General features: G+C 48.7%; 1 protein-coding gene across 1 annotated transcript; it reads left to right on the plus strand.

Annotated features, from left to right (window-relative positions):
- Positions 1–1,466: 1,466 nt before the first annotated feature.
- On the plus strand, positions 1,467–15,934 carry ALDH6A1 (aldehyde dehydrogenase 6 family member A1). The gene is made up of 12 exons (XM_061581495.1): positions 1,467–1,583; positions 4,018–4,056; positions 4,860–4,934; positions 6,815–6,976; positions 8,296–8,374; positions 8,632–8,934; positions 10,674–10,795; positions 11,486–11,675; positions 12,714–12,895; positions 13,360–13,539; positions 14,204–14,302; positions 15,146–15,934. The coding sequence occupies exons 1-12, from the start codon at positions 1,545–1,547 to the stop codon at positions 15,257–15,259; spliced, it is 1,584 nt and encodes a 527-aa protein (XP_061437479.1). The 5' UTR covers positions 1,467–1,544; the 3' UTR covers positions 15,260–15,934.
- The last annotated feature ends 102 nt before the right edge of the window (positions 15,935–16,036 follow it).

Genomic DNA, 16,036 nt, shown 5'->3' on the forward strand with positions numbered 1-16,036 from the left:
AGCAAAACAAGTGTTATTGACAAATGCGAATCACCGAATCTCGCGAGGAGCTGGAAAATCGTGATTCATCCACTGCCTTTGTATCGTGGAAGGAGAGGGGGGGAAGGCGAGTGGAGAGGGGATAGAGAGAGAAGAGGAGAGAGGCCACAGAAGACATAGGGGGAACATAGACATGGAGTAGGGAGAGAGGGGGTAGAGAAAAAAAAGAGAGGGAAGGGGTAAGAAGGAGAGCAGAGCGTGACATCTTTCGTGAAATCTTTCATTTAAAAAAAACAAAAAAACCGAAATGATGAACGAAGCAAAGTGCCGACTACACCGAGCATCTTCTTGTTTCCACTGATCGTAAAAAAAAAGTGAGTTTAGAGAGAGGGGTAAGACTTTGACTTTTAAACAACTTTTATTGCCGCTAGCAGCAATTGCACTGGAGGCGATTTAAATATGAAATACACAAAAAAATGAAAATGAACGCTACAAATCGACGCGCTTTGCAGCGAAAAGAAGAGAGAGAGGTTAGAGAGAGTTCTTCTTGGTTCTTTCGGTAAAGTCACGCAGAATGGAAACAGACCTGTTCTCCACCTGAGGACGGCTGCTTGTGTTGTGGCCGAAACGTCGTGAGAATTATTTTATTATGTTTTATTTTTATTATTTTATTATTTCCCTTCTGCGTGACTTTACCGAAGGAACCAAGAAGATGAATCCCTGCAGTCACGAAAGCTTTAAATCTAAATTTAAGAGAGAGAGGGGTAAGAGAGAGAGAGAGGGGTAAGAGATGGTTGTGGGCGTGAGGGTTTTACATAAAGCTAGGTTAAACATTTTTTTTTTAATTACGAAATGATAAACGATGCAAAGTGCCGAATACACCGAGCATCGTCTTGTTTCCACTGATCGTAAAAAAAGAGAGGTAAGAGACTTTTGACTTTTGAAAACTTTATTTCCCCAGCGCAAATTGCGCTGGAATATTGCTGTGCCTTGTAAGCCACTCGGAAGTGACCATTTCTGCAACCAGTGACAAATTAAATGCGTTCAGTCTCAGTGACAATCACCATAAAGCGAACAGCGGCGTCAGTCCTGCACGACTGGACAAGAAACGGGGGGGAGGGGGGGGGTCAAAACGTGTAGATCAGTGCATTCTGCACAACTGTACACAGAGCGTCCTTGGCGCACCCCCATTTCTTCAAAAAGTCACTCTCCCCCTCGGCATGAAAAAATATGGAACGCTTCACGAATTTGCGTTAGAGAGAGAGAGTTTCGAGAGAGGGGTGAGAGAGAGAGATGGTTAGAGAGAGAGATGGTTAGAGAGAGAGATGGTTAGAGAGAGAGGGAGATGGTTAGAGAGAGGGAGTTTAGAGAGAGGGGTAAGAGAGAGAGATGGTTAGAGAGAGAGATGGTTAGAGAGAGAGGGAGATGGTTAGAGAGAGAGATGGTTAGAGAGAGAGGGGGATGGTTGTGGGCGTGAGCTCGAGGAGAAGAGGCGATTGGCTGAGCCTGGCTGGCTAAAAGGAGAGCACCGCTCTCTCCGACCTCTGCACCGCACCAGTCTCACCATGGCGTTCCTCCTCAAAGGCGTGGCGGGGCACTACAAGGTGGTGGTGGTGGTGATGTGGCACGCAGTACCGTGATAATGTTTGCACGCCGTCGATGTTAAAGTTGCACAGGCAACATCTCCGCTGTGAAACTCACGTCTGTGAAGTGAAGGATAATGTTAAAGTGCTTAAAATGTATTGAGAGTTTGCGTTGCGTGGTGCTCGGATGTGCGCGGGAGCGGTGGGTGTAGTGGTTAGCGCTGCGGTATCGAACCCGGCGAGCCGAGTTCGATTCCTGCTCGCGGCCAACATCGGTGACGATTATCTGAACCGGTCCTCGCCTAGGTCGACTCGGCCTCAAACGAGTACCTGGTGCGGTGTGTGAAACATCGCCACGGAGGGAGACAAAGGTGGCCGGGCGTAGTGTTGGCCTTATTAGGTGCTCGCTAACAGCGCCGCCGTCTTTGTTACATGCGAGACGCGGGTTTGGGGGTAAGCTTTGTTAATGTTCTTCGGCTGTCAGTTTTAGTGGTGCAGCAGTTAACAATAAATAAGGCGACGTTAGGTGGTGGCATTGCGATGGCAGCGTGATTACGATGCGAATTTATTTAAACGATTTGGTTGTCAGGCAAAGCCCCCCCCCCCATCCGTGCGAGGTGGCATCGCCCCAGGCCAGAGCCGCCTGAGGGGGGGGGGGGGTCCTGGGTAGAGCCGCTAGGCAAGACGGGGGGGTCCGCGGTCTCTACGTTTTTTTTAGGCCTTGCGTGCGATTTGTCGTTTTTGCATTTTAATGCTAAGCTGTTATTGATATACATTTTTGTGGACGATGTTTTGTGGACGATGTGGTTTGCTACAAGGCGTTGTGTTAACTTCGAAGGTAGAAGTGTAGAGTTAAAACAAGTTCGTGCGTTTGCAGCTGTTAAATGCCGTGCATTGCGTTCAAGTGTAAACACATTCCCCGTCAGAGTCAAGTTCACGCGGCCCTGAAATGGCTTATTTCGCAACTTATTGTAAGATTATAACGAATCCAAATGTCCAATGATGTTTTTATTTATTATTTGGTGATGCTCATGTGGCTTTACAAAGGGGAAGAAAAAAAATAGTCGACGTTTCAGGCGATGATCCTCATTTCATACAAAGGCGCCGGGGACACCCAATAACAATACGCATAACACTGGTCAACACACGTGTTTCTGGCACAAGGTATTCCAACGGGTTTAATGTAATTTTGGGGTGCTGATTCCAAATCTGGCATCAGTTTTTGTCTATCGCATCAGGTTTTTGAGATATTAAATATTGCATTTTCAATAAAAACTGCAGAAGAAAAATATTAAATAAATGTGGATATCTACACCAAATGATATTATAAACACACTATCCAAAAATACAGCACCATGTTTTAACACTAAAGCAGTCACTGACTCGCAACAACTTGCAATCATAAGTGACAGAGTTAATTTCGGGTAAAATCAATGATAACGGGGTATGCCGATAGCATAGAAATGAGATGTAATTGGGTTTTGTTTTCTTCTGAAAACTCTACTGGATTTTGTTTTGTATCTCTTGTCAGTAAGGCATCGAATGTTGTAACCCAAAATAAGTTTTGGAGAACACACACTTATCTCTTTCAGTGAGCCAGGCCTCTCGTATGAATAATCATTTACAGCGGCCTTTTAAACATTAAAGCCCATCGCTAAACATACACCTCTGTACAGGTATTAATATTCTGTTTCCACGAAAGCAATTTATACATCTAGAGGCAAGTCCTGCGGTCTGGATAACCAGCAGTTTAACAGCCATGGACACTGGCGCTTGGTAATGTGTTTTTTTTTTCATGGGCCGTGACTTCTACGAAATGGACGTGCGGATTGGCTCATTGGAACAACACCCCCTTTTTCCATTGGTTGGCAATGACAAACAAACCATTTTTGCTGATGACAGATTTAAATGAGAACCACGCTTAAAGACTATGCGATTCATTAACTATTAGTCAAGCGAATGCGCGTGCTGCACTATAAATCTGGCCTTCCAAGTTTCCAGCCATGGCTAACATCAGTGGCAAGTGCTCTCCGAACCACTCGTGTGGCCTGGCGTGACCCACCCGCACTGACCGGTGTGGTGAAGTATAGTCAAAACAACCCATATGACCCACACGGTGTGACAAGGCCTTCATCCAGTAGTGTGCTGTTTTGATAAAGGACTGCAGATTCGGTAATGCTCAATTATTTAACTGTGGGGGTACATGGTCCAGCACACTGTTCATAACCCACATACATTCATTTAAATTACCGGTCATGGCTAGCATCAGTGGTGAGTGACATAAAAAACAAACTCAGCTCGTTCCCTCCCGGACCCGAACTGACCCAGCTACGTGCAGTACAGTCAACTCGCATGACCCTACACATCGCGGGGAGACCTTCACCCATTTGTGTTTTGACAAACGTAACTATTATTAACCTGTGATGTGCCTTTTTTCTGTTTTTTTTCTTTGCAGGGAGTCCACGCTGCGGCAAGGCTGTACTCCTCTGGAGCTGTGAGTACGACTCCTCGTACACTTATCTCGCAGTGTGCCTACACAACAGAGTTTCCCCCACTACTGGACAAGAACAACTAGGGAAAGGAAGTCGTAAAAGAATTTGGAACAGGGGCTTTGCCTTGCAGTGCGAAGTTACAGGCCGGTGATGACGGTTTGCTTGTTGTATAATGCTCTCCTTGCAAAGCATCCCAGGGTTATTTGTAATAATACTTTAAAAAGCCATTTCACAATCCTGCTCAAATGTAATCTCGCATGGATTATTAAAATTGTATTTAAATATTTCAATGTGTTGGCATTCCTGATATCACTCGGAAGAGTGAATAATTATGTGGACCCCTTAATTGTATGCCATAGGTCAAAATAACACTGGTGTTATAAATGCATTACACGTGTTATACATTTACACGTCCAATTTTTTTTACCTTTTAAAAAGTTTCATTTATTGAATGAGATTTCATTTAGTTTGGCTTAAAGTATTATCTAAATGTTCTCAAATGTTTCTGCCTGAGGGCAGACTCATGCCTCAAGTTCACCCAAACCCATCTCACTCCCCCCCTGCCTTCCTTACAACACCCAACTTCATGCTCGAATTCCTGAGCCATTCGGGAAGGAAAGTTGCCTTCCTCAGCGACGTGTTTGTTAGGTGATCACATAACGTCATACCCGGGAATGATATACTGCTTTGTAGGTACGATCACACGCACACACTGAACGGATGCTTTTAACAGTGGTGTGTGCGATGCAAATGGTTCATGGATCATGCATGCACTCTCCTGTACGTTGTGCGTGTCTCTCCAAAGCCAACCACAAAGTTGTTCATCGACGGAAAGTTTTTCGACTCCACCACCTCAGAATGGCTGGATGTGCACAACCCAGTAAGTGGTTTAATTAGTTGCATGTTAGTGCATACCTGGAACATGACCCACAGCTTGCTTGTGCGTCGCATTACTTGCACAAATACGCACAAGCAAGGGAGTTGTACGCTCAGACATTTACATCTCTCACTCGAAATCTTTCACCCCAATGCATCGTCACCATCATCATCATCGGCCATGACCAATCCACTGCTGGATGAAGGCAGCCTTCTCAATCCGTCCGCCGTTCGTCACGATAATCATCCCAGCATCTGCACACGAGCTGAACTCAGCACTCCATCTCCATAGTGGGTCTCCTCTCGGGCCCATCGCCCTCCTCCGTTGGCTGCTACTCAGTAATTATTCTCGCCCACCCGCCATCATCCTTTCAAGCGGCATGTCCTTCCCAAGCCTACTTGCTTGTTTTGAGTTCTAACCTGTGTATTCACTCCAATCCATGCATTCCTCTTTCTGTGTCTTCATGAAATTCCAAACCTGTACTTTTCCCATGCTTCCTTGTGTACTTGAAAACTTCTGTACCATTATACTGTACAGTCACTCCAATGCATATTTTTTTAATTGCAAAGTTGACTTTGCAACGGGACTGTCTGAGCAAGCACATTTTATGATCTTCATATGGACTTGGCACTGAACCCTTTGAAAGTTGGCTGTGAAATCTACTCTGGGAGCATTAAATAAAGATGAGGCAACTCTGGTATGATGGGGATGCAAACGGCTCGATGAGATTAGATAAGTATTGTAATTTAATGAATTAATATTCTTCGCTCAGCTGTCGGCTGGAATATGTGGTTACAGAACTCTAAAAGCTGGAGGGCACGTGTTGGTGTTCAAGGTTAAGCTGAACTCTGCCGCTGTTATTAAAAAGTAACCGTGTAATAATTTTCCATCCTTCCACAAATATTTACATTGTGACAATTCGTGGTTCGCGATTCGATTCAATAATCGAATCCTGTTTGTCGTGCTTTCTGGTGCTGGAAATTCCACGTTATTTTGTGATAGGTGACCAGTGTCTTTATGGAATAAGCAATGTTGATAAAAATGTATCAACCCCTGCTGAACCCATTCCAGAATGGGATTTGAACTTGTGAGTTTCTGATTGTTTAATTCTAGATTTGAAGTTTTCGTGACTGCAAGGATCCATACTTTTTGGTTCTTTCGGTAAAGTTTATTATTTGTATTATTTTCACCTACGTGACTTTACCGAAAGAACCAAAGAGTTTAACACGTAGGCTTTTGCGACCAATATTATCCATAATAGAGGTTTTTGGGTTAGATCACATAAATATAAATGTCGTAAAACCCGCCTCCAACCAACGCAGCCAATTAGTAAGGTTTGTCGCGAAACAAAACATGGCAATTCGTTCCTAGTACAGCACACCGGTGTGTTGGAGAGTAAACCCACAACAGGAACATTTCGAGTACGACATTTCACCAGTAATTAATTTCGTCAGTAACTACAACCAGCCTCATTAGGCTTGTCGCTTGTCGAGGTTGTAATTACTGGTGAAATGTCGTCCTCGAATTGTAAATGTTGTGGGTTTACTCTCCAACACACCGTAGTAACTAATTGGCATGTTTTGGTTACGTGACAAACCTTACTGATGTGTCAGGTGGTGGCAGGTTTAACGACACTTACATGTTCATGATCTAATGCAAAAAAACCTCTGTTCTGATTGTTAGTTGAGGTAATTAATTGCAGCACTGCCTGCTCTTCATTATCAATCCATTCTATCCGCTGCTGGATGAATTCCTCATACCATTACCACCTCTCACGGCCTTGCAGTTCCATTATGTTGCTTTTTCATGCACTTTTCTGCTCCCGTATCGACCTTCGTCGGTTTAACGCGCCGGCGACGCTTCGGTGAACGCCGCGATTTCAGGCCACGAACGAGGTGGTGACGCGCGTGCCCAAGGCGACGCTCGCCGAGATGAACACCGCGGCGGAGTCGTGCCAGCGCGCCTACGGACCGTGGTCGGAGACGTCGGTGCTCACACGCCAGCAGGTCTTCCTCAAGTACCAGCAGCTCATCAAGGACAACATTGTGAGTTCGCCGTTCCACGGCTGTCGTGCCGAAGCCACACTGTCGTGCAGCTCCCCTAGGCAGTGGCGGCTCCTGCAAAATCTCTCAGGGGGGGCAAATGTCTGGATGATTTATAAGGATAAGGTCCACCCATGCAAAGGATAAATTAACAGCTTAAGCATGTAAAGGCAACTTCACTTCTTTAATATTAATGAAAAATAAAGTGACTCTTACAATACATCTTGTTTGTTTCTATACTCACTATTAATACAATCCACTCAAATTTCTTTTATTAAAGATTCCACTAGGTGGCGACAAATAATATTGTTGGATGCAACGTGCTTACGTATGATGACGTAAGCATGTTAGTGCGAGCCCTCCCGGAAGCATAGAGAATGCATTGCAGCGCCCCCCGTTCGAAAAAAAACATCTTTGAATGTAAGTCTATGGGACCACTCTGGGCGATTCTCAGCCGGAGTGAAATCGCCCAAAAAGAGGCGGTACTCCACAGAACGGGACATGACGCTGATTGGACTATATCCAGAGGCACAGTGACGGCTAGCGTGACTCTGTGGTTGAATGACATTGGTGGTGCGTCGCCCAATCGCCCTAATGAAGAAACCGCCCCTGCCCCTAGGGGTGGATAACGGTTGAGGTCACTTGTATTGGTCTCTTCACCCTTTCCCGTACCGAGACGTCTGCAAGTGGTAGGGTGGGTTTCCGTTCACCGCTGAACGCGCAAGCGTTTAGCGTCAATTTCATTTAGGGAGGCGTACCACCGTTTATTTTTAAGACATTGTTACCGTACTCACCGCAGAGAACTCAAGCGGCATGACCTCACTGGGTGATAGCTGGCGCCAAACTGTGTTCTTCTACACCCTCCCGCGTGGCCTTGTGGGAGCCTCGGTACGTCTTCCAACCTGGAGACGTACCGATAAAGTTATTATTTTATACATGTACGCGTACATTATCAGAACGGAATTGTAAGAAACACTGAAGACATACACATACGTCATCGGAATGGGAAAGGGTTATAAGTAGTTCCATGATATTTGCTTCCACCGGCTATTCTCTAACATTGGGTGTTCTGCATGAACATTTGTCCTCAGTGATATGATGCTGATATCACCATTGGAATAACATTGGGGAAATGGTTTAAAAAAAAAAGAAACAAACTGTGAAAACAAGCAAAGCTCTAACCATTGCCACACATTTGAAGCCAGCTGTTGCGGGATTGTTTCCGATATATGTCTTAAGATGCAGTCGCATTTAGGCGCGAAAAAGTCCAAATTGTATTGTATTATAAACGTAGACCCGTGTGTGCGTGTGGCCTCGTTCAGAAAGAACTGGCCAAGGTCATCACAAAGGAGCAGGGCAAGACGCTGGCGGATGCGGAGGGAGATGTGTTCCGAGGGCTGCGTGAGTCTCCTGCCCTGATGCACTCACCGCTTCAATATCATGCCGAGTGTGTGTTGTGTTAAGATCGGCACTGGTAAGACAAAGGTGTCCAGGAATGCTGTTTGCCACACCATCCCCTGGTGTGGCACTACGGCCTTCATAGGTGCTCGCTAACAGCACGTACCCCCCCACCAGCCTGTGTAGGCCACACGAGGGGTGGATCTTTTGTCATTTGTGTGCGCGTGTTTGTTTGAGCGGTCCGACACTGCTGCCCACAGAGGTGGTGGAGCATTGCTGCAGCATTACCTCGCTGGTCCTGGGCGAGACCCTGCCGTCGATCGCGCGCGACATGGACAGCTACACGTACCGCTTGCCGCTCGGCGTATGCGCCGGCGTCACGCCCTTCAACTTCCCGGCCATGATCCCGTTATGGATGTTCCCCGTGGCGCTCGTGTGCGGAAACACGTTCCTGCTCAAGCCGTCGGAGCGCGTGCCGGGCACCGCCATGCTGCTGGCGCGACTCCTGCAGGACGCCGGCGCCCCCGACGGAACGCTCAACATCATCCACGGACAGCACGACGGTACGGGACCTCGCGCACGCCGCGCTTGCACGCGTGCGGATGTACGCGTGTCTGTATTTGCGTGTGCTTGTGTGTAGCCTGTATGTCCAGCCACCACACACCTAAACAGGTTTTGTTCGGCCTGATAGAGGGTGCTAATCGGGCGCGGCACGGGCTAGAGAAGAGATGGAGTGATGTGGTACAAGAGGATGTGGAGCTGAGTGGACTTGCCGATGACTGGTAGCAGCGGTGTCAAAATCGGCCTCTGTGGAGGAGGCTCGTGAAGGACGTTACTGGACAGTTGGAGGCAGTCGCTTTCCAGCAACAACGGAGGGCAGAGGAGCGACGCTCACAACAATGAGCGGAGCGCCGGGTGGCTAAAATACAGCAAGTTGGCACAGTAGGGAGCACAGGTGGTGCATCCAATGGCGGAGCCACGATTTTCAGGTAGGGGGGGCAACCCCTCCAGCAATGAAAAATGATAGGAGTTGTTAGTAAGTAAGGACTTGTCCCTTGCTTTTTATTCGACGCGTGTGCCGCGATGGCGCAGTCATCGATCGAGGGTCGAATTCGAACCGCGTTGTGTGATCGGCATCGCGCTCGCTGAAGGTGAATGCCTTCAGGGAAGTTGTGTACTGTATACGCAACTGCGCACAATTCTGAGTCACTTATAACTGCTTTGCCGTTACTTATTGCCAATTATGGACTCAATAATAAGCTACACAGTGGCAGTGGGGGTCGCAAAATGCCGATTTATTACTAATAAACCTCAATTAGGAATTTCGATCGGATCATTGGGGGGGGGCACGTGCCACCCCACCCCCCCCACTGGCTCCGCCAGTAGGTCCCTCGACCAGTCATCGCAGTCAATCAACCCATGGCACCCGGGTCTGTCCCATGACCTCCTGCCAGTAAGCGTTCGACATTTTACGTGGCCTTAAAGTGCATTGTAGCCCGGCACAAGCGCCGTGGTGACGTCCACCGCCACTTAGTGGCGAATGGCGGTTGTTGTCTGTATGGGGAGTGGGTAGTGCAGTGGTTAGCACGCTGCACTTTGAACCCGGCCAGCCGAGTTAGAGTCTCGCTCGCGAACAATAACGGCGGTGAATATCTGAACCAATCGTGGACTTCCCCTCAACTGAGTACCTGGTGCGAGATGTAAATATTGCCACTAGGGAGACAAAGGTGGGTGGACGTGGTCCTGGCCACCCATCCCTTCATGTCCTCTTCTGACTTTCATAGGTTTCCACTATAACAGCACTTGCCCCAAATGTCTGTTGAAGACTATATGGGAGGGGTATTTGTATGTGTGTGTGGAACTGGAGCGGTAGCGTAGTGGTTGATGCAATGAGTTATGAACGCGATTCAATTCCGTGGCAACGGCTAATATTTTTTACGAATATCTGAAGCGGTCACCGAGGTGGATTTGAACCTTTATTTTGTACCTGGTGCGTTGTGCAAACATCGCCACTGGGGAGACGAAGGCGACCGGGCGTAGTGTTAGCCCACCACACCCTCGGGCGCCTTGTTGGCCTTAATACGAACACATTGATGACACTTGCCCTCATAGTCTGTCTTTGTGTATGTGGAATACGGCATAGTGATTAGTGCATTGATTCCCAGCCATGGAAAATATCCAAACTAGTCCAGGGCCTCGCCTAAGCCACTGAAACAACGGCAACGCCTTTACATGAAAGCCTGCTTGTTATCACACTCTCCCCGTGTCATTATTGCACGTGTGTGTCTATGCTTCTTGACAGCCGTGAAGTTTGTGTGCGACCACCCGGCCATCAAGGCAATCAGCTTCGTGGGCTCCAACCAGGCCGGGGAGTACATCCACACCCGCGGCTCTGCCAACGGCAAGCGCGTACAGTGCAACATGGTGCGTTGGTCTCGCAGTCCTCGTTACTGTCTTATATATTTTAAAAAATACCAATTTTCTCCCCAAAGTTTAATAAGGATGCATGTGCACGATTACATGCCTTACTCTTGCGTGCATTTGTACACGCGTGTGCGCGCTTCTCTGCGCACATTTCCCTTGCACGGTTGAATGCTCCGATTGAGTCCTACAAGAAAGCAGGAGAGGATCGTGTAATGGATGGGCGACAACTTGGGGCTTTTTTTTTTGCCCAATATTATCTTAATTGTGCTATCGGTGTCGCGTCAGGAAACGAAGAATCCATTCTCCAACACGACCCCCTTTGTGTTAGAGTACAGCACACCGAAGGGGCGATCACTCTGAGATCCCTTCAAGTGACCTAATTTCGACGCTGCATGGGGCAGCACTTTCCCACCCGCTCTGCCGAGAGGAATGTTCATCGCAGTGCGGGCTCGAAAGCATTTTCAAAGAGGTTGCTTAATAGCAATGGAGATATCTTGCACAAATAAAAATTCTTAAAAAGAATAAGGGTTGGAGTTGGGGGGTGCTGCAGTAGCATAATTAAAACGCAGTCGCAAAGTTTGTTATGAATGCTGCTGGACGGACGGACCGACGGATGCACGAGCATACGAACGACTCGCGCGAACGATCGACCAAGAGGCCCGCGTTCGTTTTGCCGCTGAACCCGCGCAGGGAGCCAAGAACCACGGCGTGGTGATGGCGGACGCGAACAAGGAGAACACGCTGAACCAGCTGGTGGGCGCGGCGTTCGGAGCGGCGGGCCAGCGGTGCATGGCGCTGTCCACCGCCGTCATGGTGGGGGGGGCTCGTGATTGGCTGCCCGAGCTCGTGGAGAGAGCCAAGAAGCTGCGCGTCAATGCCGGTACGGGCCTGAAATGCAGTTTGCTGTATGGTGACTTTACCGAAAAAACCTAAGAATATGAATCCTTGCAGTCACGAAAGCTTCAAATCTAGAATGCAGTTTGCTGTGCTATTGTGGCTGCGTGCGCGTGTTCAGTAGGCGCTCGCTCGCAGCACTTGCCCAGTCTTGTTAAGGCTATGCCGTGGATCTGTTTTTTTGTCAGGAGCAGAGTCTCCCAAATCAACAGTCCCTAACTCTACTGCTATGTCACCAATCGGCCCCACTAAAACAAAGCGCATGCCTAGGTTTTTTATGTCGACAAACACTGTACCACCTCATGAGTAACGAGGCAGTTTTCAGATACAGTGGAGGAATTTCCATACCTGGGCAGTGTGCCTATGACGAGTTCCGGTTTGGTAGCGGAGGTTTCACTTTGAATCTGTAGGACAGGCTTATCTTTTCATGGGCAGCATAACCTCGGAGGCTGCCAGACCTATTGCTGAACACGACTGACCAGTGTTGGAAATTTGACATTCCCACGGTGTGGGGGGGGGGGTACAACTCGGCAATGCAAACCAGTATTGCCTCTCCACAAAGAGAAGGAACCCTTGACCTTCACTACCCCCCCCCCCCCACTGTGTGTGTTTCTCTGCTGCTACATTGGGCGTGGGTCAGAGGTCGCAAACGGGTTTTGATTCCTTACCCGTACCCGGCCGCACCAGGGTCGGAAACGGGTACCCGTACCCGTACCCGGCCGTACCCGTACCCTACCCGTACCCGGCCGGGTACGGGTAGGGTACGGGTATCGGGTACCTGATTGCGACCTCTGGGATGAAGCCATGTCGCAGGCGCGGGTGTGTTGATTCTAGGAACTTGAATTGTGAGAAGAGACCAGACGTTGGGAAATGAGTGACAAACAGTTACTCGCCAGTGACTCGCGGTCTACCCATACCCGCACCCGGCCGCACCAGGGTCGCAAACAGGTATCGGGTAGGGTACGGGTATCGGGTACCCGGTTGCGACCTCTGGCGTGGGTGGATCGTTTGTCGATGGGCGCAGGCGACCAACCCGGCGCCGACCTGGGTCCCTTGATCTCGCCGGAGGCGAAGGCGCGCGTCTGCGAGCTGGTGGGCAGCGCCGAGAAGGAGGGCGCCCGCATCATTCTGGACGGGCGCAAGGTCTCGGTGAAGGGCTACGAGAGCGGCAACTTCGTGGGGCCGACCATCATCACCGGGGTCAAGGTGAGGACGAGACGGGAGTTGGCAAGGGGTGGGGGGAGGGGGGGAAGACTGTTCAACCATCTGGGTGAAACGTTAACCTCGTCGCTCACGTCCTCGTTTATTTGCCTTCATGCTGTTTTCAGTCAAGGCTGGATTGGACAAATTGAGCCGAGGGGATTTTTTATCTTTGAAATGCGAATGCCAAGATTGTCACTTTGTGTCATTATCCACTTGTGTTGAACTTCTCTACCGCACCATACGTAGCAAACCGTGCTAATCAGGAGTTCGGCAGTTTCGAGCAGTTATCAAATTAGTTTGTGTCGCGTTGAAAGGACACGCTGCGGTCTTTGCGGCCCTCCAGCTCCTTCCGTGGCAACAGTCGTCGCAGCTCCACAGTCGTGAAGTTTCCATCTTCTTCGCGGCGACGGTAACCAATTTGCGTTAACTCCCGTGTGGATGTTCCCCCCCCCCTCCCCCGCGCGTAGCCGCACATGAAGTGCTACACGGAGGAGATCTTTGGGCCGGTGCTGCTGGTACTGGAGGCCGATTCCCTTGACGAGGCCGTGAGCGTCATCAACAGCAACCCCTACGGCAACGGCACGGCCATCTTCACCAACAACGGCGCGACTGCGCGGAAGTTCACGCACGAAATTGACGTGGGCCAGGTGAGAGGATGCTAACCTCACCCCCCCCCCCCTCGCAAAGGATTTAGTGATATGGATGGAACTAAGCTAGAGGCGATGAAGCGTTTCGTCAATTTGAAATTAATTTTTGTGATCGTGATGCGTGCTTCCAATCGCGTGCTTGTTAAGAGTGGACGTTGACTGTTTTTGATTGAGTGCGTTGTTTCTAATTGGTTCACGTTTACCCTCCGAAGCTGTAACTGGAGGAGCTGCCGTTCACTGCCGTGTGAAACGGAAATAGATTCGCGAATCGAATCGCAAACCCTGAATCACGACGATTCTTTGCAAGCAACGATACATCGGTTGAATTATTTCACTCGCAGTGCATGCAGTTCTTACAGTTATGCTTAACAGTCGTCAAATTGAGTATAAGAATAATTTATTTCCAATTTATGCATATTATTAGCAAATTATATTACTGTTAGTGGCTCGTGGAGTGAGTGAAACTGCACGCAATATATAAAAAACGTAACTTTACGAACGAGATTTTTTAAAAATCACAACAAAATTTGAATCGAATCGTCGCCCTGAAACGCGAGACATTGGGAATTGCCGTTGCGTTTGAATGCTTAAATACCTGCTGCACATTCGACATCGGTTATCGCAGGAACTGATACGTAAACTCTTTTTTGTCCCTACTCCCAAGATCGGTATCAACGTCCCGATTCCAGTGCCGCTGCCAATGTTTTCCTTCACCGGCTCCAGGGGTTCGTTCCGTGGGGACGTGAACTTCTACGGCAAGCAGGTAGACGACTCTCGCCGCGTATCCGTGGTTTTTAAAAAATTTGTCACGTCGGTTTCAAAAAAAAAAGTGACTCGTTCGTCATCACAAGAACGTCGCTCCCATTTTGAACACCGGTTACCCTAAGGCTGTTGTGTTCTGGGCTATATCTGGCTTGAGTTTGAAGTTTCCCTGATGAGAAAATATGTTTAACTGGCTTTGAGGTATATCACCACACCACCTTGTAGTGACACCATCGCGGGTGTGACTGTTGCAAATTTGCAATACAAAATCAATGCAGCAGCATTGCTCACACACTTAGGTTTTTGGCACTTTCCAGAACACGTTCCTTCGAAGTGGGCAGGTAGGAACTTGGTTGGACAGCGCATTCGTGCGATCCGTGTCACGCGGCGCAAGCTGCGTGGGGCGGCGCGTCACGTGGTGCTGAGCCCGCCCAAAGCGCTCTATGAAATACAAATCAAGGGCGTGGCTATGCACGACAGACACAGACAAATAATCCCTGGTGGGCAGTGAGGAACTGTTAATTCCTCCCTGTATAAAGCTGAGCGTTCATGCTTGAGCTCTGTAACAGGAGGCACGGGCTCTCGTAATGATTACGTTGGAGAGCCCGAGATGCATAGCCTAGGAGATGTATCTGCAAAAGTATGTTTATTTTTCGGGTTGCAGATTTAAATCGGGGGGCGGGGGAGGGCCGCTCTGATCTACTGTTAATTCACATTGGACATGACTAATTGGTCCTCCGGAGGGATAACTTTCCCCACCCATACGTTAAAAGATCAAGAATTTGTTTTTCTTTATTCCGTTTGTTCTCACTAACCTCGGCCGTGTGCGTGTGCGCGTGCACAGGGCTTCCAGTTCTACACGCAGCTCAAGACGGTGACCGCACAGTGGAAGGCAGAGGATGCAACGGAGAGAGTTCCCACCGTGAACATGCCAACCATGGGCCGGCAGAATGTCTAACGGGGTGGGGGGGGGCCCCCCTCGTGCCATGTGACCAGCAAAGACCGTGCACGTGACCCGATTCCTCTCCTCAGCGTGCCTCGCAAGGCAATGTTGAATAATCCTTGCCAGGACCTTTCCCGGCACACTGAGGACTGAAATGCCCCTGTAGTTGTTACAGTCTGTGTGGGTCCCCCTTCTTGAAGAGGGGGACCACCAGGGCATCCTTCCAATCCTGCGGAACCCGTCCAGTGGTCCAGACTGTTGTTATGATGTCATATAGGGCAGTCTGTGCACAAACGCCACCCTCCCTCAGCATTTCGCTTGAGAGATCATCTCGGAAGTGCAATGTCGCAAACCAAACCCCATTAGTGGAACGAACCCTTACGTGACCGTGTCATGTTTTTCCTGTAGGCTCACATGAAGAGGGTATGGGAGAGAAACGAAATGTATCTTGAACGTGGGTTATCTGCAAAGGCACAAGTCTGTAATGCCGCCAGCACAGAAATTTGTGCCGGCGCAAAGGAAGTTTTTTTTATTTCATTTTTCAAGATCTATATCAACACTTCTCCGTGGGGCCTTAATCATTGATTTTTGACACAAGCGGAATTTCAAAGCCGTCAATTTTTAACGTCCGATTTTCAATACTCATTTTGGTCTCATCTGTACATGTCAAAATAAACCTCTCAAATGTGATTTGTGTGAAACGGTGACGGTTCGTGCGTTGTGACACTAAGGGCTCTTCCAAAAAACTTTTAAAGACATGGCCAAACACATTCCTGCGGAGGGAGCTGGTAG

The sequence above is a fragment of the Lethenteron reissneri genome, chromosome 8, assembly GCF_015708825.2.
Source record: "Lethenteron reissneri isolate LAM-NWPU_2019-01 chromosome 8, ASM1570882v1, whole genome shotgun sequence".
Classification (NCBI taxonomy): domain Eukaryota; kingdom Metazoa; phylum Chordata; class Hyperoartia; order Petromyzontiformes; family Petromyzontidae; genus Lethenteron; species Lethenteron reissneri.